Below are 24,675 nucleotides of genomic sequence, written 5' to 3' on the forward strand. Positions count from 1 at the left end.
ACACACACACACACACACCATATCATTCATATTAGCCAAAAATGTTACCAAAAACCACAGCAGGAAAAAGAAAAATTATTTCTTATAGAGTCAATTAAATGCTTTGGAGCGGTTGAAATAAATGGACAAAAGCTGTAGTCATCAATATGGATAAATTTCAGAAGCAGTGTTGAGCATAGAAACACACTGCACAGGGCCACCTAGCGTGCCAGCTTTGATGAATGTTTGCAGGCAGGCCAACATTGCCTTAGCCTGACTGACGCTCAGGAATACCCTCCAGCCAAGGGCAACCTCGCCACACTTGATGGTGCTGGTCCTCCTTTATATTTATGCTGTGCTTTGCGGTTTATATCCAGAGGTCTCCAGCACGTCTGCACGCATAGTTCGGGCCTCTGGGCGGTGATTGGAGGATGTCCTGGGGGCGTGGCCTGGAAGGGTTTGCCTCCCTGCTGAGCTCCTCCTTTCTCTCTGCTTCCTGTCCTCCGTGCCCAGAGCAGCTTTCTTCCACTAGGCTCTCTGCCATGCTGTTTCTTCTTTGGAGCAGCCGACCTAGAACTGAGATGTGATCCAGACTGAACCACTCCCCCTTTAAGTTGTGGGTGGCAGGCACTGTGTCCCAGCACTTAGGAAGGTGATGCCTCTCCTTCCATGTGCTGTGTACTGCAGCCCTTCCCTCCTTCCCACTGGCCAGGGCATGATCCTGTGGGCTGTGCCTTCTGGAGCAGACCCTGAGGCATTGTCATCTCTTTCTTGCTGGTTCTTGGCCTTGCCCAAGTCCCTCCCCAGCGTGCCTCCTGGGCCACTCTGCATCCTGCCTGGTCCCTGGAGGGTCTAACAGCAGAGCCGGCCCTCAGCCAGGAAAAGCAGTCCTGGTCTTGTCTGACCTCCCTTGGTGAGCAGAAAGGTATTCCTGACCCTGGCCGTGTCTCTGAAATACAAACTCAAATTGAACCAGCACCAAATAATGATTTCATATTCTCTCATCAAGAAAAGACATTATTTGGGGAAGTGTGAATTGGAAATGAAAATGAAAAAGGAGCCTTTTCCCTGTCATGTTTCTTAATAGTTTTAAAAATATACAGATATCCATCATAAATTTTTTCATTTCTATGTTTTTGCACCTACACAAACCCATGCCCTGGGGCTCTGCCAGGTAGGTGACAGAGTGGGCTCCGAGGGACCACACAGGCATCGGGGAACAGTGTCTGTTTATAGCCGTCCCTGGGACCCCACGGGTTGGCCCCGGTTCCCCCAGGAATGCTGAGATCTGTGGGTGCCCAGGGCCTTGTGTGATGTGCCGTAGTGTTTGTGTAGACCTTACTCACTCTCCCGCGTACTTCACATCATCTCTTGATTACTTATGGACCCTAATGCAACATGAACACTTGGTAAATTGTTGCTTTCTGTAATATTTAGGGAAAGATGACAAGGGAACGAGTCTGTCCATGTTCACTGTGGACACTTTGCAAAACACTTGTGCCTGCTTGTATCCACAGCTGTGGAGAGCTGGCTGCTTTGAAGGGCTGTTTTCCAGGGACATTTTCCTTTTAGCTGCCATGTTTAATAGTAACTTATACCTTCTGTGCTTGGTTTTTAGAGTGCTATCTGTCAGCAGGCATGCGTTTTTGTTGTGTTTTGTTCCTGCATGTCTGGTGCAGTCCTGGGCAGAGAGGTAGAGGTAACACACACCACCACTTCCCACCCCGGCTGTTGCAGTGGCAGAGAGATGTACATGAGCGTGGCCAGTTTCCAAAAGGCCCAGAAGTAGAGGCTGTCCCATGTGTGTGTGGTCAGTCCTTTCATTTACAGACCTCTCCACTCCTGATCTTTTTTTTTTTTTGGTACTGGGGATCAAACTCAGAACCTTGGGCTTGCAAGATACGTGGCGGCACCACTGAGCTAAATCCCAGGCCCTCCTCCACTCCTGATCTTACAAATGCCATGTTCTTTCTTGTCTCAGAAAAACTGAAAAAAAAAAAAAAATGCAAAATGCCTGTCCTGGGTTACACAACTCTGGCAGGAGTGCAGAGAGCAGGGCCACCCTGTAAAGATAAGAGCACCAACCATGCAGCGTTGGTTGATGGAAGCATGATTTCCCTTTAGCCTGTTATTGTGATGGATTGATGGATGGACTTTCAAATGTTGACCCAGCCTTGTGCCCTAGAATAAATTCCACTGGGTACTGTTACAAGATTTCTTAAAAAAAATAAAATTAAGAGGGATGTAACTCAGGGGCACCATGACTGACTGGAAGGTACAAGGTCCTGAGTTCAATTTCTGGTACCTGGGATGGGAGAGGGGAAGAGAGAGAGAGAGAGAGAAATCTGTCCTTTAACATCTTAGTGTATGTGCACATATTTATATACACTGTACATAGCACAACACATAGCACAGGATGGGAGGTGAATCCGTTACCAGGGATTGAACTCAGGACCTTGCACTTGCGAGGCAGGAACAGCACCACTGAGCTAAGTCCCTGGCCCTAGTTTCACTTTTTTTACTACTTATTATATTTGTATAAAATAGTCACATTTTCCCATATTAAAGAGTTTAAATTAAAACATATGTAATAGCTACCTAATCTACAGATGTTATAAAACCTTAGGATCCACCCTGTACAGATTTCTTTACTGCATATGTGATTCTTTTTTGCCATAAGTCTTAGGAGGCAAGTACTGTGCCAAAGACTATGACCATTTTTGAGGATCTTACTACATTAATTTTCTTTTTTTGTGCTGGGGATCGAACTTGGGCCCTTGTGCTTGCAAGGCAGGCGACGGAACCGAGCCAAACCCCCAGCCCCTACACATTAATTTTCAAAAACATTATTCCATTTGACATTTATGAACAGCATGTACGTACTTACTTTAGTATCTCTGTCTGCCCTATGTTTTAACTTTAAAAAAATTTTTTTTTCTAATTTCTTAGGCTAGCAAATACATTTGCTTTGTTTGTTTTGTTTTGTTTTGTTTTGTTTGCAGTACCGGAGATTGAACTCAGGAGCTTGCACTTGGGAGGCAGGCACGGTGCCACTGAGCTAAATCCAGCATTTGCTTTTTTCCAGTGATTTCATGTGTTTGGTTACTAGTACAGTGAAGCATTATTTTACTTTTTACTGTCTTGTTACGCTGTGAATTTAACATCTACTCCACAGTTCTTTGCATGGCTATGCTTCTAAGAGTATAGGAGAGAAATACTTTCAGAAATTAAACAGCATGCTCCAGACGGATACCCTACCCCCAGCAGATACAGGATGCAGTCCTAATTAAAAGTAGCTTGAAATGCCAGGCCAGGCTTCATATGTGTGTGGAATGAAGCAGTACTTCCTACCCTTTGTATCATTTTGGCCCCCGAGGGACGTTTTTAAGACATTTTCTTCCTACTCCCTCGCCACTACCCTTAGCCCCACATGAAATGAAATGCTCAGGAGTCACATTCTGTTGGGCATTGTTTATCTTTTGGGGAGCCACTGAATCGTTACCCAAGATTTTTTTATCCCCAAGAACCGAATTCCATCTCCTGCAGGGCGGTGGGGGGGGGAATTCCCGTGCCGTGGAAGGAAGAGCGGAGGGTTTCACCCTGAGATCAGATCTGGTTTCCAATTGGAGGAATAGCGGGGTTGGAGGTGTGACAGGTGACTTCAGAGTGTGACTGTGCCTTCCTCTCCAGCTCTGGGGCGGCCAGCAGGAGACTCAGAGGTGAAGCTGTCTTGAATAATGGATGTAATTGTTTTCTCTGGGTCTGAGCTGTGGCTTTAGCCCTGGGCAGCACTCACAGGACAGAGAGGAGTTCAGTGAGCATTTTACAGAGAGGATGAGGAAGGTAGTGAGGACAGCTGGGAAGGGCTCGACAGGGCTGTGGGTACTGGGCACGCAAGACTCATAAAGAACATGGGCTGGACTATGCCACGCACTGAGGAAGTGCCTGCTGTGTACTGAGGGCCGTGCTCATCTGGTGCACACAGGTCAGCAGTTGTCTCTGCATCCAGAAGAAGCTCAGGAGACACCTAGGAGCTCAGTGAAACTCAGTCTGGCTGTGTAGTTTAGGCTGTCCTCGAACTCACGCCAGGTGATCATCCTGCCTCAGCTTCCCGAGTGCTGGATTACAGGCTTGTGTCGCCATCCTGGCTTGTAGTATCGATAATTCGTATTTATAACTTTTATAGCTAAGATTTTGTCCACGAGAGCTGGCAGATTCACTTTGTCTACCTACTGCATACTCTCTCCTGCGAGCTTTTAATATTGCTTCCATGTGTAATCTCCGGAAGTGGAATCCTTGGTCATAAAAACCATTGGGGTCTGGGTTTATTTTCTACTGTAGTGGAACAAGAGGGTGATGTCAGAGTGTCTGAGTCCCACAGTTTCCCTGGAAACCTAGTGCTGGAGCCGTTGGACAGCACGCTAGGAGGCTGTCCCTCAGTCGGCCCAGGTGCCCACAGCTCTGCCGAGTGCTGGCCTGAGGCACACTTTCAGATGTCCTGCATGAGGTCACGTTGCACAGGATGCCTGCATTGGTGTCTCTGACTCACACATCATTAAAACTCCTGTCCTGAGGACACGCGCGGCTCTAAGAGTGTTAGTAAAGTGGAGACACAGACAGACCAGGGTGTGTTCTAAGACATCTGTAAGGCCGCAGACACTGCTGTTCACAGTGGCTCCCTTTCTCCTCCACATCCCCGCCTTCTGTGATTCCCCCCAAAGTGCCAGCCAGGCCATGGGCACAGCTGTCGCTGCTGAGGCGCACGTGCTACCAGACAGGTGCCCTGTGTGAGAGGAGAAGCAGCAGGGCTGTGGCCGCCCCACAGCGCCACCCCCGGGCCTGCCGCTCCTCCCACATCCCCTGTGTCAAGGACAGCACCCGGCCACCCTCGCCAGCACCTGGGCATCGTGTGGCCAGCAGGCTCCGTCCTCAGCTGTGTCTCCCCCAAGCGTGGGCATGAACATGCACACTTCCGTCTGACGCCCCTCTGTCTGCTGTGCGGCTTCCTGCCATCGTCACATCCAGCCCTTCCTCCCTTGCTCTTGCCCGGGTCCCAGATGCCTGGCCAGCACCAGGCCCTCAGTTCTGGAAGCTCCGGTCTCCACTGGCCTCTCCCATGTAGATATGGCCGCTTCTCCTGGGCCCACTCCTGGAGTCCTGTGGTCACCCCCCCAAGCTTGTCACTTCCTGTGAGCCCCCTTCTCACCTGGCCCTCCCCGGGCACTGCTCTGGCCATGGTGTCCTGTGCCTGCCTGTTGGACACCCAGCCTACTAATCGGCTGCCTGGGCATCCACACCTTACTTCTCCACTTGTTTCTTCACCCAGCATGGTTTCCATGGTCCTGGTTTCAAAAAAGCTTCTGTTACACCCTGAACTACTTGCTCTTTTATCCTTTCATTGCAAACAGACCCCGCTCGGCAGCCCCTACTCCTGACAGGTCCAGCCTGCAGCCCTCGGGCACCAGTGCTGGCACAGAGCCGCGTGTGCCCACCCTGGTGCCCAGAAGCCGCTGGGCTCCGGGTCAGCTAAGGGGCCTCACATCACTGTCTCCATCCCAAATGTCTCCCCTCATCTGCACTCCCCACATCTTCCCTTTTCCCGGTCAGGTCCCAGCCGCCCCTGCTGGCTTCTCACAGCTCCTGCCACCTGCTGTAGACACTGCTGCCTGGCCCTTCCTCCCATGTGGGCTCCACCCCACTCCAGCTGCCTGCTCACACTCAGGACCTGACTAAAAGCACACCTGGTCTCACATCTTCCCTGGCTGCGGCCTCCTCTCACTGTCCTTGACAGCTTGACAGCTCCCAGGCATCCTGGGCTCCCAACTCCATGGCTGCTCCTCCTTTTTCCGGCCCCTGTCTCTGTCCAGCCACCTCTCACTGGGGTCTCAGGACCCTCGCAGGCGCCTCTCTGACGGGCACCATCTCGGGAGCTCCTTACTTCTCTGACCTGTGCTGGCCCTGCCCCTGTCTCCCCAAGGTCAGCCCTGCACATCCAGCTATGGCCCTTTCTTCTCTTGGAATTCTCACTTCCACATCGCCTGGAACAGAACCTAATTTGTTATTCCTGGACCAAGTTCGCTGCCGTCTCCCCACCCAACCTGGACACTGGGTCGGAGTCTCTACTGTGACCGCCCCCCACAGACACCAGGTCGTCACAGCCTGGTCCCCTCTGCACTGTCTCACGGCTCCAGCCCTGTCACCCTCACTCCTCAGGCCCTGTGCTGGAAGGTGGTTCTGTGGTTTTTGAATTTCCGATCTTTAGCAGGTCGTGACTTTTGTAAAGATCAATATAAACTAGTAATTAATTATAGGAGAAATGCAATGAAAAGCAGGCCAAACCCCAGCCCATTTTATTGCCCATAGCAGCAGACAAGTCCACTGCAGCTGGCTCCAGTAACCTGTGGGAGCAGTGGTGGCACCAGTGGCCCACAGGCTGCATGCAGATCACCGCAGGACTGTGGGGCATCCTGCTGGCCCCGACAGCCTCCCTTGATGCAGGGAGCCTGGAGCACGGGGTGGGGGGTGGGGTCGCTGCTTCGCCAGCCTTGGAAGCCTGTGAGTGGGACAGGGCCTGGCCTCCCTGCCTCCTGCTCGTCCCCCTCCCTGTGTGGCCTCACCTTGTCCCCGCCATCCCCTCCCCTTACGCCCACTCCTCACTCCCAAGCTTGGTGCTATTTCCTCCTCCAGGGTCCCCCACTCCCTGAGCCAGCTCTTCCTGTCCCGACCTAGTTCCGCCCCCAGCAAGTGAGGCCAGTGTGTGTGAGTGACCTGGAGGCCAAACTTGCCTACAGCTGGTTGTGGGCCCTGCTTGACTTGGCTACAGATCTTCCGGCATTTGCAATTCAAAGCAAATGCACAACCACTTGCATTACATAAAGCAGTTAGTTACTGCTTCAGTTTCGACTGGAGAAAGCATTCTAAGTAAATTAACTTGCCCAATCTAAAAATATTTCTGAGCTGCCCACCAGACCACAGAACAGAAGCCTTGCGCTCCATGGCGCTGTCTCTCTGGAGTCTGCATCCGTGGCTCTCAGGCTCTGGGGGCAGCTTCCGTAGCAGAAAGCCCAGCCGCGTCGTGTGTGTGCCAGTCTCCTCCCCAGAAAGGGGGAGCTGCCGCAAGTGTCAGCCGAGGGGGCGCCGAGGAGCACCCACAGTGCAGCTCATCCAGCTCCATTCCTTGTGGTGAATGCTCGAACAAGCGCCCACCCACACACACCACAGGGCCAGGGCGGGCGGAGCCGGGGCTCCTGCAGAGTGGGCAGAGCTGGTCCTGGCCCAGAGGGCTCACACTGGGGGGAGAACACGCCAGAGTTGCACGGGGACAGTTAGGGGACTTCCCCCCGCCCCCCCCGCCCTTCAGTTTTTTTTTTTCCAGTACTGGGGACTTTAGCCAGGGTCTCAGTTGCCCGGGGCTGGTCTTGTACTTGCAGTCCTCCTCCCTCAGCCTCCCAGAGCACTGGGATAATGGGTGTGTGCCAAGCAGCACGCCCAGTTGGTTCCCTTTCTTAGTGTCTTCTCCAGAAGGGCACAGAGCTGTGTTTGCTGTGTGTGACCCTGGAGGGTGGTGGCCTGGTGCCATCCTCCGTCCTGTAACCCGTGGACCAGGCCTGCATCTCTGGAGGTCAGAGCGGCTGCCCCCAACCTGTCTCCCTCCTGGGAATCCCACACACAGGCCGCCGCACCCCTTCGTGGTAACTGAGGGTCACTGTCTGCCCAAGGGGCCTGTTTTCTGCAGCCTCGGCACTTGGAATCCCTCCTGCCACACAGAAGGCACCGGGGGCACCACAGCCGGCAGAGTCTATGTGGAGAAGCCTGTGCCAGGCCCCAGCCTGCGGGCTGTAAGTTGGCTTTTGCCGCTCCTGGCCTTCCCCTATCCCACGGGTGAGTCCACACTCACATCCCTGGTCTCCCCTGCCTGTGCCCCTCTGCTGGCCTGGACTGGTCTGCTCCCCGTGCCCACCCCGCCGCACCCTCTTCCTGGAAGTCCTTGCCCTTGGCCCGCCTGACTCGCAGCCTCCCTGTCCGCTGTCCTTGTTGGATGGGACATCCATGGGCTCAGCTGCCACTTTGCCCGCAGAGCCCAGTAGCCTCTTCCAAGTGTGAGGCGCTCATGTGAAAGAGCCACATCTGAGGCACGGTGCACAGTCCCTCTCTTCGGTACTCCTTATTCTCCCGATATGGTCCCGTCTGGTTGCCTAGCAGTGCTGCTTTCTGAACTGTGCAGGGGCAAGATGCACACAGCCCCAACTCAAGAGCCAGGGTCTCTGTCAGGGCCTCCGGGCTCTGGCTGTGCCCTTGGTGACCGCTGGCCGGTGACACATCACCTTTGCTCATCGATTTGCTCTCACCGATAAAACAGTAAAGTCAGACATCTGAAACCTTATTTTATAGTCCGTGCAGATTTCCCAGATACAAATCGGTAGATCCACCACACAGATAAAATTGTTATTGATTTGAAGTGGACAGAAATCACAGCATGGAGGAACTCAGTAGAGTCCGCTGTGGGCGGGGAGAGCTCTCTGGTCAGAGCCCTGCCTGTGCCAAGCCTCAATGTTCAGTGTTGTGATCCGGTCGTTCCAGCTGGACCTTGTACTGCAGCAGTGACAAGTGGCACTGTCCTCCGTGCTGGCTGGCCAGCGCCTGACCTTGTGCAACTCCGGATGGCTGGATGGGCCGCTTCGTGCAGAGCAAGAGCACGCGTGTGTGCTGATGGCCGTTTGTATCTTGTAGAGCTGCAGGAACTGGAGGGCTGCTGTCGACCTGTGTGGACGCCTCCTCACCGCCCACGGCCAGGGCTACGGCAAGAGTGGGCTGCCCACCAGCCACACAACAGACTCGCTGCAGGTCAGAGCACCGGCCCGGGCCACTGGGACACAGAAGGGACACAGCCTTTGTTTTGGAGGGCTGGAGGGCGGTGGGAGGTTCCCTGCGGCAGGGGACACTGCAGTCTGTACGGAGGCTCTGTCTGATGTCTAAATTCACTGAACTCTGTGGACCTAAATGTTTGGCTTTCATGGACAAGTGAGATCAAGTAGGACTTGTCTCTGTGCCTGGCGTACTTACCAGAACTGTGCACTCACACACATTGTCGCAGACAACCGGTTCCTTTTTAAGTACAACTGGTATTCCACTGAGAACGTGTATCCCATTTCCTTCACTCCTTCATCCGTCCATGGCCACGGCGAACCTCATTTTTCCATCACTGAGGTCAGAGCAGTTCCCTTTAGTTCTGCAGGTCCCCAGCTTATGCTTGCTAACTTGAATCACACCACCTTCCTGAGTCAGTCTGAGTCCCGGCCACCAGGAGTGCTCACATGCACGGTGTTGTGGCTGCTGTGCTGGCCCTGTCCTGGTGCCCCCGGCCCCCACCTAGAAGCTGGCCTGAGACCGTGGTCCTTCGAGTCACCCCTTACACAGCAGACAGAATGTCTTTATGCAGATGACCACAGACAGCTCTGTCTCTGAGAGTTAGAAATCAAGGCCCAGAGCAGGTGGACAAGGAAAGGGGATTTCTGACTGGATGCCTGGACATAACCTGCCGCCTGTCTCGTTCTGCGTTGCAGCTTTGGTTTGTGAGGCTGGCGCTGCTGGTGAAGCTGGGCCTCTTCCAGAACGCCGAGATGGAGTTCGAGCCCTTCGGGAATCTGGACCAGCCAGACCTGTACTATGAGTACTACCCGCACGTGTACCCCGGGCGCAAGGGTAAGGCATGGGGTGTGACGTGGGGGCCCTGCTTGGCTTTGATTTACACACACTTAGGTATCCGCAGCTGTCCTTGTCCCAATCTTAAAAACGAAATCCACCTTATGCACAGCTGACCTGCGGGTCTTGCAGGGCTGGCCCTGCGGGTCACGGAGTGGCCATGGGTTGGGCGCTGCGAGGACAGCAGCGTGTCCTGGCAGTGGGTGGGGATGGCAGGCCCCAGACTTCTCCCTGTGGACAAGGCAGCTACAGCCCTGTGCCCCAGTGCCTGCGTGAGCGACACAGGGATCCAATCCATGCAGATGAAGTAACGTCACCTGTCGGGGGCACCTGCTGCCTCTGTTGCTTTACTCTGTGCTGCAGTCATAAACGGCATCTCCTGCATCTCCTGCATCTCCCCGAGGTCTCGGGGCCAGTAAACCCAGCTGCTGCCCAGGATCCCCCGGGCTCCTCGCGAGAAGAGGGCCCCTTTCTCCCCGAACGCAGCCCTGACACTTTTGTGTGCAGGTGCAGTGCGGCTGCTGTCCTTCCTCGGCGCTGGGCTGTTCGTTCCTCCCAGACAGCGAGGCCTGAAGTGAATCCGCCGGGGATGGATGGAGAGAAGGCAGCAGCTATGCATCATTAAGCAGCTAATTCAAATTAGGAAATGGACACAAATCATACATAGATTTTCGCCGAAGTGTGCGAACACCCATTCACAGTAATATGCTGCGTGTTTGCTAATTTTTCTTTGCATTCTGTGGAGTAGCAAGCATAAACATTAAGAATTTGATGCATTCATTTCATTTTAGCTCCCAATATATAAGCAAAACAAGTCATTAAAATGTGTTTTAAAAGGAAGGTTACAGCAATGCAAACAGACAAATAATTTCTATGAATGAGCTTTAGTATATTTCATTTAAATATCGGGCATCATTTTTACCCATTCAGAGGATTCATAACAGGACGTGCGATGAATGGTGTAAAATCAGGAAGTTGTCTTTTCATCCAGGAGAGGAGCTGCACTGGGCTCTGATGGCCTGGCAGTTCCCATCAGCCTCACGGGGCCGCCTTGAAGCAGTTTGCTGGTCCCCAGGCCTCAGCGCTCCCTCTCTGTGAACCCCACTGTTGGTGAGACTGCAGCGCCCAGGGCTGATTCCAGGCAGCTCAGGTCACAGGAGGCAGAGAAGCTCCCAATTCTTTGCCTCTTCATATGAACCTGAGAATCATCTTGCCAGTCGATACCCACAACACAGCTTGCTGAGTCTTTACATTGAATCTGTGCACCAAGTTTTGAGAAAATGACTTCTGACACCCTCGAGTCTTTCGGTCCATGGATGCGGGATGTCTGTCCATCCACTCAGACCTTTTGATTTCTTCAGCAGATTTCATTTTCTTCATAGTGTCTTTCAGATCGATCGCTATGTGTTCGGTTTGTTGTGGTGCAGATGTCAATGCATCCTGCTTTTAATTCCTGTTGTTGTTTGCCGGTACTTAGAAACCCAGCTGACATTCACGTGTCATGCAGTCGTTACCTGCCTGCTGTGCAGTTCGGCGGGCAACTGACACGGCTGTGATTGGGTTGCAGGCTCCATGGTGCCCTTCTCCATGCGCATCCTGCACGCAGAGCTGCAGCAGTACCTGGGCAGCCCTCAGGAGTCACTGGACAGACTGCACTGCATCAAGACAGTCTGCAGCCAGGTGCGTTGGCCCTGCCTGGCACGCTGCCCACCACCTCCTCCCCAAAGCCCCAGCCTCCTGACTTGGTGGCTGCGGTCCCCACTGCTCCTGCTGGAGGCATTTTCGGGGTGGGAGGGTGGTTGCTGGTACAGCCAGGGCCCCGAATCCCCGACCCTCCAACTCTGGGGAGATGAAGAGCAGGGTGGGCTGTTCGCCTCCTGTGGAAGTTGCACACGAGAGCCTGCGCCTGGTTGCCCCTGCAGGGCCTTGGGTGCGCACTTGCCTATGCACGTACTCACACACTCACTCACACCCACCGCATGCGTGCATGCCTGAGCGCCTGTCTGCTTTGGCGGCAGCATTGAAACGCTTGCGGTGAGAGCTGTCCCTCCGGATGCTAACGCAGGGGCCCCAGCCAGCAGCAGTTACACCAGGAGCAGCTGTGCCCCTTGGGATGTCAGAGGAGACTGGGGCCGAGAGGCCTGGCCAGTGCACCCAGCAGCCCACACCTGGGCCCCTGTACAGGGTCCCGCGTGCGCCCCTCCTCCTGCCACACAGCGCCCCACCGGCTGAGGGAAGGAGTGTGGGGCTAACTGCAGCAGCCCTTAGGAGCGCCCCCAAATTACAACTTCTTAAAAACACAAGGTCACACCGTCCAGCCTGGCTGTGCCTGGTGTAGTCTTGAGTTCACCCCTGCCCTTCTACTGCTCTGCAGCCTGGTCCCACCCCAGGTACCATGGCCAAGCGCCCCAGGTAACAGGAAGTGCTCTCTTAGCCAGGTCTCCCTTTCCCCCTGGTCCTGGAGTCCATGCCCGACTCTCAGAGACTGCGAGTAACACCTGTCCCGTGCACCCACAGTGTTGCGGCCCTTTCTTCCTGGCCTGCCGTGGGGCCGGGTCAGGACACCCACTTCGCCCCGCCCAGGAACCATGTGGTATGCAGAACAAGGCTGGGGTCCTCTAACCTCTCGGCTGTGTGGCGGCAGGGCTGGTCACGTGTGCAGCCAGAGTGGCGTGTCCCTTCCAGGCGTCTCACTCACTCCTTGCACTGAACATCAGCAGGCTCGAATTCAGACCGCCGGGTCTCCCAGCCGCCCCCACAAGGGTACTGGCAGCTGTCTGCATTGTTGGGGTGCAGCCCGTCCCTCAGCTCTGCCTCCCCACAGACTGCATCTGGGGCCCCCTCTTACCCCCCAGCTCCGCCTCTGTCCCTGCTCCTGGACCCCCATCACAGCCTCTTGGGACTGTGTCGCCCCACCACAGCCTTGTTTCAGAGACCCCAGGAAGGGGCCCTCGCAGGACCCAGGTGCGACCTGAACACCCCTAGAGCTGCACCCTGACCCATGTGCTGTTCCTCCCAGGAGCCTTCAGTAAAAGTACAAGAAACCTTGCTCAGCTGAGCACCAGTTCCCGGCTGCCGTGTGACAGATCAGTGCAAAGCCAGCAGCTTAAAACGAACGGGGATTTCTTTTTTACTTAAAACAGAAACAAAACTTTTGGCCTCTGCCCTCTTCCCCACACCCTTGTTGCTCTTGTTCAGTGGAAAAAAAATTTAGTTTTATAATTTTTATTGGTATACCTGATATATAATAATTCATTTTCAGAACTGGTGTGTGTGTGGGATGGTACCCTTACGATTTTTGCCCCCTTTGCCCACATTCTTCTCCCTTCCCCTAACCCCCTTCCACATTTCCAAACACTAAACTGAATTTGGGGACATTCATATTTCTCCTAGCTCTCCCTGCCCACCCCATACCAGGGATCAAACTCAGGACCTTGTGTATTTGAGGCAAGCACAGGCGCCACTGAGCTAAATCCCCGGCTATGGTAGTATTTTTGGTTAACATGTCTAAGTAGACCGTTAGCACACCCAGCCCCTGTGCCTGCACGCTCCCAGCCTCTAGCCATCACCAGTCACATTCCCGCCAGCTCTTTAACTTCCACGTGAGAGAGGGCACATGGTACTTGTGCTCCTGTGTTTGACATAACGTCTGCTAGTCCTATCAGTCTGGCTGCAGATGGCAGGATTTAGTTCTTTTTGGCGGGGGGGTGAGACAGGTTCTCACTATGTAGTTGAGACTGACCTGGAACTCACTATGTAGCTTAGGCTGGTCTCGAACTCACAGCAATCCTCCTGCCTCAGCCTCCCGAGTGCTGGGATTACAGGTGTGCGCCACCACGCCCGGCACCGATTTCGTTCTTCTTTATGGCTGTGTAATGCTCCATTTTGTGCATGCCACGTTTTCTTCCTCTGCATCTGTGGGTGGGCACCAAAACTTACTTCTGTGCCTGAGCCACCGTGAACAGTGCTGCAGGGAAGGTGGGCATGGGGGTGTCTGCTGGGCAGGCTCATTTCCCTGTCTTTGGGCCAGGAGCAGGATTGCTGGATCACAGGAAGGTCTGTTTTTACTGTTCACCGTAAGGACAGCACCCATCTGCCTCCTGCAGCAGGGTAGCAGAGTTCCTCTTCCTCCCTGGCCTCAGCAGCCTTTTTCCTTCTTTTGGGAACCGCTTCTCAATGGGTTGAGATACCATCTTGGAGGATTTTGTTGTTGTTATGTTTTGTTTTTTATTTATTTATTTATTATTTACTATTTGGTACTGGGGATAAAACTCAGGACCTTGCAGTTGCAAGGCAGGCGCTGTGCTGCTGACTACATCCCCAGCCCCATCTCGGAGTTTTGGTTTGCATCCCCCTCTGGCTCACAGCATTGAGCAGTTTCATGTCCTCCCTGGCCATTTGCTTCTGCTTTGGAGAATACATATTCAGGTCCCCTGCCCATCTTTAACTGACTTGTCTGTTCTGTTTGTAGCATCCCCTGTAATTCTGGATGCAGAGCCCTTGTAGCAGGGTGGTGGGAAGATCCATCTCGCTCTGTCACTCTCTTTAGCTCTGATTTCTTCCCTGATTTTTTCCCCTGCCTGTGGTCACCAGCCTTCCCGTTGACTCCTGACCGCCTGTCCTGACCACCTGTCCCATCTCCTCCCCCCGGGGAGTCGGATGTCTGCACCCAGCCTCCTCCCTGCCTGCGAGGTCCTGTCAGCTGAGGTCCTGCCTACCGGCAGAGTGGCTGGAGACTGCCCTGAGACCTGGGTGAAGGCAGCTCCCTCCCAGGATTCCCCAAGGATTGTTCCCTGGCTCTCAGGAAACGGTGACACCAAATGCTGCACTGCTTGGTGGGCACCTGTGCTGTTGACCATAGGTGTCCAGGCTGTGGCTCAAGGGTAGTCTTCACGGAACTGCGTCAGAACCTTCACCGGCTCTCGTAGCTCCCATTTTTTTCCCTAGCAAACAGTCTTTCCTCTCAGGAACTTTTGTCCTCATCTCACCCCTCAAAAGGAAGGGAAAGTCGCCCACTCTACAGCGGCTGTGGCAGCCACAGGGAAACCAGAACGCAGAAGCAGCTCCCAAGGCTACTAACCAGCAAAAGGCCAGGCACAGGGACAGCTGTGCCCCTTCCTCAGGGACGTTGAGAAAGGACACATGGCCTCATGGTCCTGGCGGGAAGGAGACTGGGGTTTCCATGTAGTCAGTAATCACTCTTCACTCGCAGCAAGCTTGGTGCTTTTCTCAAAAGCAAAACCACGTTCCCTATGCTCAGTGTCCGGGGCGCTTTGCTTTTGTGTTTTCTTTTGCTTTTTTCAGACAGGGTATCTTAGTCACTGCTCTCTTGCTGAGAGGAAATGCCCAACACCCAAAGTTAAAGGAGGAAAGGTTTATTTAGCCCACAGCTTGTAGAGGTTTCAGTGCATCATGGGGTTTTTCTAACAGTTGTCCCTGTGCTTGCCACAACTGCAGATCCTGGTGAACCTGGAGCAGGGCCTGGCGGAAGACGGGGGCCCGAGCAGCGTCACCCCGGAGAGCAGGCAAGGTGAGCCTGAGGGGGCTGTTGGGTCACCAGCACAGTCCTTCGAGAGTCCCCGCTCTTGGCTTCCAGCTTCTCGTCCTGCAGGGCGCCATCCACTCACCGTCCTTGGTTCCCTTCCCCAGGGGCCGGCCTGGTGGCTGCGCTGCAAGGAGCCAGAGTCCCTTGCCCACTGATCATAGGGGCAGGTTTGGGGGAACTCGGGCTGGGGGGGCACGGGGTGGCCACAGGGCGCTGCGGCAGCGGACTGGACTGAGAAGAGCGGGCACTGCCGGCCTGTCCTTGGCTGTAAGGAAGCGCCTGGGACAGGGACGTGTGAAGAGCAGGCAGGTCTGTGTGCCGCGGGGACTCAGGGCCCAGCCCTGGCTTCCGCCAGGCCGTCCTGCTGCCCCTGACCTGGCAGGTGTCACGGGGTCCCTCCCTCTCCTGAACTCCTCTGCTCCCAGAGGCCCCACCTCCAGATAGCATCCACATGGGCCCTTGGGGATTAAGTTCACCAAATGTGAACTTTGGGGCCCTTTGGAGCCCAACTGTCCACCCCTCGGCCTGCAGCTCCCACTCCCAGCTCGAGTCCTGTCTGGTAAACCTGAGGGCTGCGTGGCACACGGGGAAGTGGGACTCAGGGCTGTGGGGGAAATGCACGCGTGGGGTGGGGCTGCCGGGCCTTCCCCAGCCTGGAGGAGCCCTTGTGGGTGGGGAGGGTGCGGGGAAGGCAGGAGGCTGTGTTCCCAACCCTTCTGACCTCTGGTGACCGCAGGGCAGCGGGACCCCTGTCCAGGGAAAGAGGCCACGGGCCCGGAGCTGAGCTGACAGCCAGGTGCCCCTTCCCGTTCCACCACCCACTTTCTAGCCTCGTGTCTTGGCCTGAGTCCTGATCAGATCCCTCTGCTTTTTCATGTTTGGTTTTGACACCAGATCTCACTATGAATTTCTTGCTATCCTTGCCTTGAACTCATTGTATAGCCCAGGCGTCCAATCTCCTGCCTCAACCTCTCAGTGCTGGGACAGCAGGCTGGATGACATCCCTGGCTCGTGTGTGGGTCCCTCTTAAAGGAGGGGACACAGCCCAGGACAGGGTCAGGTGACATCTCCACCCTTGGGGCCACAGCCTCATTTTCAACACAACATAAACCCTGGAGCCAGCTGAGCCCCAACCCAGGCCTCACCCCTGTGTCCTCACACTGGTCGGCTGCCCTCACCCAGCAGCTGCTGGGGCCCTTCCAGGCCCCGAGAGCAGTGCAGGAGGTGAGCCTGGAGGTTTGGGGTCTGTGGATGTTGGCCAATGAACAGGGCACCCCAGGAGAGAGCAGAGAGCTTCTGTTTCTGGTTAAAAGATGCGGGGGGGGGGCAGGATTCTGGTTAAAAGATGCGGGGGGGGGGCATGTCCAGGAGGGCCGGCCACTTTCCCAGGTCAGAGCCAGCTCCGGGGAGAAACCCCTTCCCCTGCCCAGGGGGTGCCGGCAGCTCCAGCTGCAGGCCGTGCACCTGACCTGGAGTCCTGGCGGTTCAGGGTCAGCTGTCTCTTCCTCAGCAGAAGGGCTGAGTCAACGGGGCAGTGGGTCCGACACTTACAGCTGCCCTCTGTCTCTCCAGCCTCCGTGCAGCTGTGGCGGGCGCGCCTGGGCCGGGTGCTGTACTCCATGGCCAACTGCCTGCTCCTCATGAAGGTGGGTGCCGGGGCTGTGATGGCCCTGGAGGGGTGGCTGCTAGAGGGATCTCCGGAAAGCAGGGTTCGAGCTACCAAGTCTCACTGTGCAAGCCGGGTCTAAATGGTTCGGTTGGAGCTGCCCAGTCCCCTTGGCCGCCCCACAGCGGTGCCCTTTGAGGTGTGTCTTTCCTCACCCCTTCGATCTTTCCCAAGCTCTCTGCCCCAGCAGCCAGCAGGTATAACACTGCTGGCCCCCGCCTGCCCCGCCCCTCGCTGCCCCCCAGCCCGGTGCAGCTGCCAACTGTGGGCACCGGTGCCCTACAGGAATGCCAGAGCAGCAGGTACACATCTCAGGGCTGCTTCAGAGCACAGCTCCTCCTGCCCCTTGCAATTCCCGGGCTTCCCAGGTGACCACTGAGCTGCCACTGGAGAAGTCTGCTCCCTGCGGCCCTCAGAGGGCCGGGGGTACCAAGCAGAGCAGAGGCAGCTCATCCGTCCCCCAGCTGGGCCTCTAGGGCAGGAGCACTCAGGCCATGACCTTATGGCTGTGCCTGGAGGCCTCTCCCTCCTGCCGCCCCTCTTCCTCCCCTTCCTCTGGCCCTCGGGCCCGGCACCTCTCCCAGCAGCCCTGGGCTGTGCTCCTGTCCCCACCCTACAGAGCACCACATCTGCTCCCCACCCCACCCCACCTCTGTTGTCACCCCAAGCCTCGCAGGCTGATCCGGCCTGGCCTGCAGCCCCGCAGCTCACTGAATTCCAGTTGACAGAACTGTTAGGGAGAAATGCAAGGCAAATTACAGATCCCACGGCGGGTGCTGGGTGAGTCCTGGGCAGGACCTCAGGGGGAAGAGGCCAGCCTGCTGCCCAGCTCGTTGCATCTTTAAGATGCATTCCTAGAAAATGATGGGACAAAATGTCTTTCATGGTTGTACAGCAGCAGTGATGACCCCAGGCACCAAACCTAACGTATCTACCTATTGTTGGGACTCAGAACAGAACACATGGTTGTATTTTAAAAATACTTTTATTGTGGCTGGCTTTGAAATTGCAGTTAAAGGAGTGAAAAATGTCCCGGAAGGGAAGGGTGGAGCACGTGCGCGCTGCTGCCCTCTAGTGAGCCTACGCTGTATTACAACTGCGGTGGTCATTTAATTTCATGCATGGCTAACAATGGCTTATTTTAAAACCACAGCCGTTTAGTTATTTGGAGAAGCATCTCTTTTACAGGGAAATCACTTTTCATTAGCTTTTTAACGATGAGAAATCCACTTACCTGCCCCACCCCCCAAAATCTGCACGATGTGTCCTGAGTGCACTGGGCCCGGCACCCCACCATGGGCCCGGCACCCCACCCAGCCCTGCCTGGCCCCCCCGCCGGCTCGCAGCCCTCGTTTCCCGCAGCGCGCTGCACCTGTGACGCCCTGCCCTGTCTGTGTCGCACAGGAGTACGTGCTGGCCGTGGACGCCTACCGCGCTGTCATCCAGTACTACCCCGAGCAGGAGCCACAGCTGCTGAGCGGCATCGGCCGCGTCCTCCTCCAGGTACCAGGTGGTGGGTCCCAGCAGGTACCCGGATGCGCCCGGCGCAGTGGGTGGGGCAGAAGCTCCTGAGGGCCCCTGCTGGCTTTGGACCCCCTGAGGAAGCCAGGGGCGCGGCAGAGACTTGGAGGCACACTGAGGGAGAGAGCTTTAGGGATAGTACCAGCAGTTAGAAAGTCTGGACCAAGCATGAAAAATGATTCAGTGGCGCGTAACAGTACATGACTATGATCCCAGCACTCTGGGAGGCTGAGGCAGGAGGGCAAGTTGGAGACCAGCCTGGGCAAATTAGTGACTCAGGGAGAGAAATACGGAGGCACCAGGTGTGGTGGTGCATGCCTGTAATCGCAGCACTCCAAGGCTGAGGCCAGCCTGAACTGCACAGCGAGACCTGTCTCAAAAAAAAAAAAAAAAAAAAAAAAAAAGCAAAAGAGCCAGGAGCAGTGGCACACACCTGTGATCCCAGCACTTAGGAGGCTGAGGCAGGAGGATGGTTGTGAGTTCGAGACCAGCCAAGGCTACATAGTGAGTTCCAGATCAGTCTCAACTACATAGTGAGACCTTGTCTAAAAAAAATAAAACTAAAAAAAATTTAAAAATCAAACAGGGGATGGGGAGGAAGGCTGCCTCAGCCTCACTAGTGCCAGGGTGCCAGGCATGCACTGTATTTCTACTTAATTCTGCACTGGGATTCGTCCTAGAGGACTCAGATTCCTAGGCTGTAGGAGCTCAGAGCAGGAGCTCCTGTTAACTGCCGAGGTTCTGCCCAGAAGGTGCTGTCCTCCCCACCCCAGATGCCTCCTGCCTTAGGCTAATCACAGACAGCCACCGCGGGTCCCCCGCCTGGCCTGGCCTGGCCTGGCCGAGGGCACAGCAGCGGGTATGCATTTAATTCCTTTCCCATCTGCCGACCTGACTGACTCGTTCTGTCCGAGCAGATTGGAGACATAAAAACAGCCGAGAAGTACTTCCAAGATGTGGAGAGAGTCATGCAGAAACTGGATGGGCCGCAGGGTAAAACCATGGTTCTGATGAACAGGTAAGTATTTCACGGTGCATGGGATCTCAGACGAGCAGATTGGAGACATAAAAACAGCCGAGAAGTACTTCCAAGATGTGGAGAGAGTCACGCAGAAACTGGATGGGCCGCAGGGTAAAACCATGGTTCTGATGAACAGGTAAGTATTTCACGGTGCATGGGATCTCAGGCATTCCCACAGGCCCCACTGTTCCCCGGAGAATGCATCCCTGCCCAGCCTGTGCTTGAGGCACAGGAAGCACACAGGCCCTACCTTCTGTGTCTGCCCAGCCCTGTGCTCAACAGAGGTGCAGATGTCCATGCTGGTCCTGGGTCCACTGGTTCTGGAGACCCTGCTAAGAACAGGGCAGGGCAGGCTGGAGCCAGGAAGGTGGAGCTGGGTGCCTGGCTCTCCAGCTCACTGCCCGCTGTCTCCCGCATTCAGGGCCTTCCTGCACCTTGGCCAGAACAACTTCTCAGAAGCCCACCGGTACTTCACAGAGATCCTGAGGTTGGACCCCACCAATGCAGTGGTAAGATGCCCAGCCACAGACCCATCCCCATGGGACCTGTGGCTTTTGGGGCACTTTGCAGACACTAGAAATGTGTACTCCAGGACTGGGGAATTTAGCTTAGTGGTTATGCCGCCTGCCTAGCAAGCACAAGGTTCCAAGTTTGATCCCTGGTACCAAAAAAAAAAAAAAAAAATGTGTGCTCCAGAAATCGAAGCCAAATGGGGCATGGTGGCACCTGTCATCCCAGCACTTGGGAGGCTGAGGCAGGAGGATCCCCGAGTTCCAGGACAGCTTGCGCTACATAGTGAGTTCAAGGCCAGCCTGAATTACACAGCAACACCTTGTCTCAAAAAAACATGGATGAATAAATAAAAACAGGGTATCTGAGCTGGCCCAGGACACCCTGGGATGGTGTGGGCCGGTATCCATGCACTCCCCGAACAGCCACTCTCCCGCAGGCCAACAACAACGCTGCAGTGTGCCTGCTGTACCTGGGCAGGCTCAAGGACTCGCTGCGGCAGCTGGAGGCCATGGTGCGGCAGGACCCGCGGCACTACCTGCACGAGAGTGTGCTCTTCAACCTCACCACCATGTACGAGCTGGAGTCCTCGCGCAGCGTGCAGAAGAAGCAGAGCCTGCTGGAGGCCGTGGCCAGCAAGGAGGGCGACAGCTTCAACACGCAGTGCCTCAAGCTGGCCTAGGCCCTGGGCCTGCGACACAGGTGGACCAGTGAAGGCCCTTTCCCCACTGTCCCGGGCATCTTACTTGTACATGTGCGTGTCTGTGTGTGTGTGTGTGTGTGTGTGTTTGTGCATGCGCACATGCACACACAGTACTGGGCAGTCAGCCAGGACCTCCAGAGCTCCTGTCCTGGCTAAGTCTCTGGATTGCCCAGGCTGGGCTCGAATTAATAACCCTCCTGCCTCAGCCTCCCAGAGTGCTGGGATGACAGGCCTGCACCACGCCTGGCAAAGATGCGGAAGAGTCACAAACATAAGCTGTTCTTGCCGTTGGCGTTTTCCCCATCACACTCCAACACCAGGAAGCGCCAGCGAGGCTCCCTCGCAGGACCCTCTTCAGGGCAAGTGCTGTGCCTGCTCTCCTCCCATTCACCCTGACATAGTTTCTTAGTTCTTGTAATTTTTACTGTGTAAGTGCTAAAATTATTCTGAGTTTCTACAGCTTCGTATGCAATATACTCCGAGGACAAAGGCTTTCAGAAACATGAGTCGCAGAGCACATCTGAATTTAACATTCGGAGTCTGGGTGACAGGAGCCAGACTCATCTCCCCGCCACATTTTTTTTTTTTTTTTTTTTTTTTTTTGGTACAGGGGGAAGGAACTCAGGACCTTGCACTTGTGAGGCAGGCACCGGAACCACTGAGCTAAATCTCCCCCATCCCTTATCCTTGTTCCTCCCCTGGCCCGTGGCCCACCCATCCACCAGGTGCTCCACCCACCTCCTCCACCCCAACCACTTCTAAATTCTGCCAAGTTCCAGGCACTAGAAAATGACTCCCAAGTCCAAACAATTAAACCCTCCTCATGCCCATCATGGCAAGATGTTTTAATGATTCACCATGTACCCTGCAGAGGCTCTTACGGACCACAGACTTATGAGCACAAGAGCTTCATTCCAGTCCCTGGAGCCCTATCAGGAAAATGAGATGAGCCAGGAATGGTGGTGCTCACTTGTAATCCCAGCACTCGGGAGGCTGAGGCAGGAGGATTGCTGTGAGTTCGAGACCAGCCTGGGCTACATAGTGAGTTCCAGGTCAGTCTCAACTACATAGTGAGACCCTGTCTCAAAAGAAAAAGCAAAGCAAAAAGTGCCTGATGCTAGGGAACAGGCAGGGAGGGCAGGGGGCCCTGGAGCCCATTGCAGGGCTGGAGGGCATGCGGCTCCACCTCCCGGGACAGTGGGACTGCACAGTTCGAGGCCACGCCTTGGGTTGTGTCCCTGCCGGCAGCTGGATTTCCCGAGCCTGCTGAGCTAGAGGGAGGGAAGCAGAGCCAGTGTGGGCAGGAGGCGGGAGGTGACAGCATGGCCGCAGAGTAGAAGCCCCAAAGGGATCTGCTGGGTGGGGCCAGAGCCACACAGGGAGCCCAGGTCACAGGTGAGCTCTGGTGCACTCACACCAACACTGTCCTGTGCTAAACTATTCCGATGCCAGTACTGAACTTGTAGCTCTGTTCACTCTTTTTTTGTTGTTTTGTTTTGTTGTTTGAGACAGGGTCTCATTATGTAGTTGAGACTGACCTGGAACTCACTGTGTAGCCCAGGCTGGTCTCAGTGATCCTCCTGCCTCAGCATCTGGAGTGCTGGGATTACAGGCTTGCACCACCACGCCCAGCTCTGTTCACTCTTTTAACTTTTTTTTGCAGTGCTAGAGATCAAACCCAGGGTTTTAGGCATGAGCTCTGACCCTGAGCTACTTCCCCAGTCCCACAGTGTGAACCCCACAGCCAAAATGGGTGATAACTGATGATGTGATCCCACACCCAGTACCAGGAGTTGAATGCAGGGCCTTCCCTTGGACCTACAACCCCAGCCCTTTTGAGACAAGGTCACCGAGGTGACCAGGCTGCTCTGGAATGTGTGATCCTCCTGCCTCAGCCTCCCAGAGTAGTGGGATTACAGACCTGTCCTACCTCATCCAGCTTTGATATGCATTTTAACAGGAAGCGTTCACATCCAGTCTTTTAAAACACTTAGAAAACTACATGCCCCTCTAAAAGATGAAGTTGATTGGGGTTTTCCTGTTCTGAGGCAAGGTCCTGCTTTATCAGCCTTACGTTGAACTCCAGATGCTCCCGCCTCGGCCTGAATGCTGGGATTACAGGCGTTCGCCACCATGCATGGTGGACTAGATGTTTCCCTGTGACTGCAGCAAAGTAGGCACAACTACATCTCCATATTCGTGTTTGTGTGAGAGAGATATAGGTTGGAAGCAACATGTCCGATGGGCCAGACGAGCGTTCAGTGCACCCGTAGCTGTCCTGGGTGGAGCAGTCTTTCCTGTCTTAGATTTGTCTGTGAAAGGACCAAGAGCTCTCAGCCTGGACACCACAGGTGACAGCCACTAGCTGTGCAGGCACAGGCACACAAAGCATGGGAACGGGCGTTCATGCTGTGTTAGAGTGGGAAAGGGGACGTTACAGAGACCCCTGTGGCAGTCCTGGTCTCCTGCGAGCCAGTATGACATCCTCCAGACAGGAGAGCGGGAAATAAACAAGGCAGAGACTTGAGGGAACTTGAGTCTTGGGCTGATCGAAGCCACTCTGGGCAGCAAAGACAAAGGATCCCAGGACATCCAGGGTTTATTCATTACCAGTGTGGGAAGTGGGGAAACTGGGCAGGCCTGGGACACTGCTGGTAGCAAGCATCAAGCAGGCAGGGCTGCAGGACGAGGAGGGCACAAGTATATCCATGCTGAAGAGAACAGACGGTTCAGAGGAGAAGAATTTAGCTGGAGTCAGTTGATCCTGACCAGGAGTGAACTCAGCCAAGCTCGGCTACTTCCAGTGTAACGGCAGAATTGTGGAGGGCCAGAAAGCCCGGGCCACTGTATCCTGCTAATACTGGGCCGAGATGTGAGCTACAGGAACACGAGCAACTCCACGGAGCATAGTTAAGGCAATGACTTTATTGAGACAAGGACAAGGCAGAAGAAGCCTAGTGCACCCTCCCGTGCCAGCTGCAGCTTGGAGAGAAGCAGCGCCTCGGGCCGGGCCCTGTCTGTGGGCCATGGCGTGACACTCACACGATCCCCAGCAGCCATGCTCAGGGCCGAAGCTTGTACTGAGGCACAGAGCAGTGCTAGTACCACCTGAGGCTCCTGTACCTTGGTCTTGATTAGTAGAGAAGATCACAGTGATGTCTGCATTTCTAGTTGCTTTGAGTGAAAATCAGTTGATTAAAAAAATTCTGATCAGATCATCATGCAGAGAACAGAAATGGGCCTCGGTCCACACGATGGCTCTGGGCAGCTATACCGTCTGCTCCAGGAACTTCACATACTGCTCCCGGGCAGAGAAGTGCTCGGCTGGCCGGTTGTATGCTGTCCACACCGGCTCACCCACGAACAGCCGCATGGCCTTCACATAGTTCTAGGAAGCAGACGGGTGAGGGCTTCAGCACCACCAGTATCTACACACGATGATCAGGAGGGCCGCACTCTAGCTAAGGGGACCCTCACCTAGTGGCCTGGCTGATGGCTGGAGCCTGTGTTTTTGTCCCCACTAAGGACCGGGTCAGCTGTGCATGTAAGCCCCACCCCAGCCTAGGAGCTCTAACATCCTCTCAGTCCTCAGAGTCCAGATTTGGAGCTAGCTGGAGTAATGCATGCCTATGAGTTCAACTCTCAGGAGGCTGAGGCAGAAGGATCACTACAAGTTCAAGGCCAGCCAGGGCTACACAATGAGTTCAAGCCAGCCTCGACTACGTGGCAAGATCCTGTCTCAAAAACCAGGGCTTGGGATTTAGTTCAGTGGTATCATATTTATCCCAATCACATCAACAGCACAAAAGAACTATCTTTTCTCTGTGTTTGGCACCAATCCCCCTTACTATATTCTACCGCTACGGGCCAAGAGAAACAGCATAGCCTCCCTATAGTGCTTCACACGCATGCCCCAAGGACCCAGGACCAGGGTGGCCAGGAGAAGCTCTTGGGGCAGGGGCAGGAGGAATTGGGCCAGGTGCTGTCTTGTGCCCTGGGCACCCCAATGGCCTGCCGGCTGACTAGAG

The 24,675-nt window shown here is 55.0% G+C and overlaps 2 protein-coding genes across 4 annotated transcripts in view; one reads left to right on the top strand and one right to left on the bottom strand.

The window, feature by feature from the left end:
• The window catches only part of Trappc12 (trafficking protein particle complex 12), a 35,313-nt gene extending 13,833 nt beyond the window's left edge, over positions 1 to 21,480 (top strand). Inside the window, exons 4-13 of one of the 3 annotated variants that reach the window (XM_010629099.3) lie at positions 8,710 to 8,823; positions 9,543 to 9,681; positions 11,249 to 11,361; positions 15,139 to 15,211; positions 16,799 to 16,872; positions 18,297 to 18,419; positions 19,470 to 19,570; positions 19,856 to 19,943; positions 20,384 to 20,646; positions 21,258 to 21,480. In XM_010629099.3, the coding sequence (XP_010627401.1) occupies positions 8,710 to 8,823; positions 9,543 to 9,681; positions 11,249 to 11,361; positions 15,139 to 15,211; positions 16,799 to 16,872; positions 18,297 to 18,419; positions 19,470 to 19,570; positions 19,856 to 19,943; positions 20,384 to 20,626 (1,068 nt within the window). In that variant the 3' untranslated portion in view covers positions 20,627 to 20,646; positions 21,258 to 21,480. The other 2 variants (XM_010629101.2, XM_010629100.3) reach the window with 2 other exon arrangements.
• A 2,072-nt stretch (positions 21,481 to 23,552) lies between these two features.
• The window catches only part of LOC104865569 (1,2-dihydroxy-3-keto-5-methylthiopentene dioxygenase), a 3,534-nt gene continuing 2,411 nt past the window's right edge, over positions 23,553 to 24,675 (bottom strand). Inside the window, exon 3 of the mRNA XM_019208175.2 lies at positions 23,553 to 24,035. Coding sequence (XP_019063720.1) covers positions 23,916 to 24,035 — 120 coding nt within the window. The 3' untranslated portion in view covers positions 23,553 to 23,915. The remainder of the gene's footprint in view (positions 24,036 to 24,675) is intronic.

This window comes from Fukomys damarensis, unplaced genomic scaffold (genome assembly GCF_012274545.1).
Source record: "Fukomys damarensis isolate Sample0158 unplaced genomic scaffold, DMR_v1.0_HiC HiC_scaffold_25, whole genome shotgun sequence".
Lineage (NCBI taxonomy): Eukaryota > Metazoa > Chordata > Mammalia > Rodentia > Bathyergidae > Fukomys > Fukomys damarensis.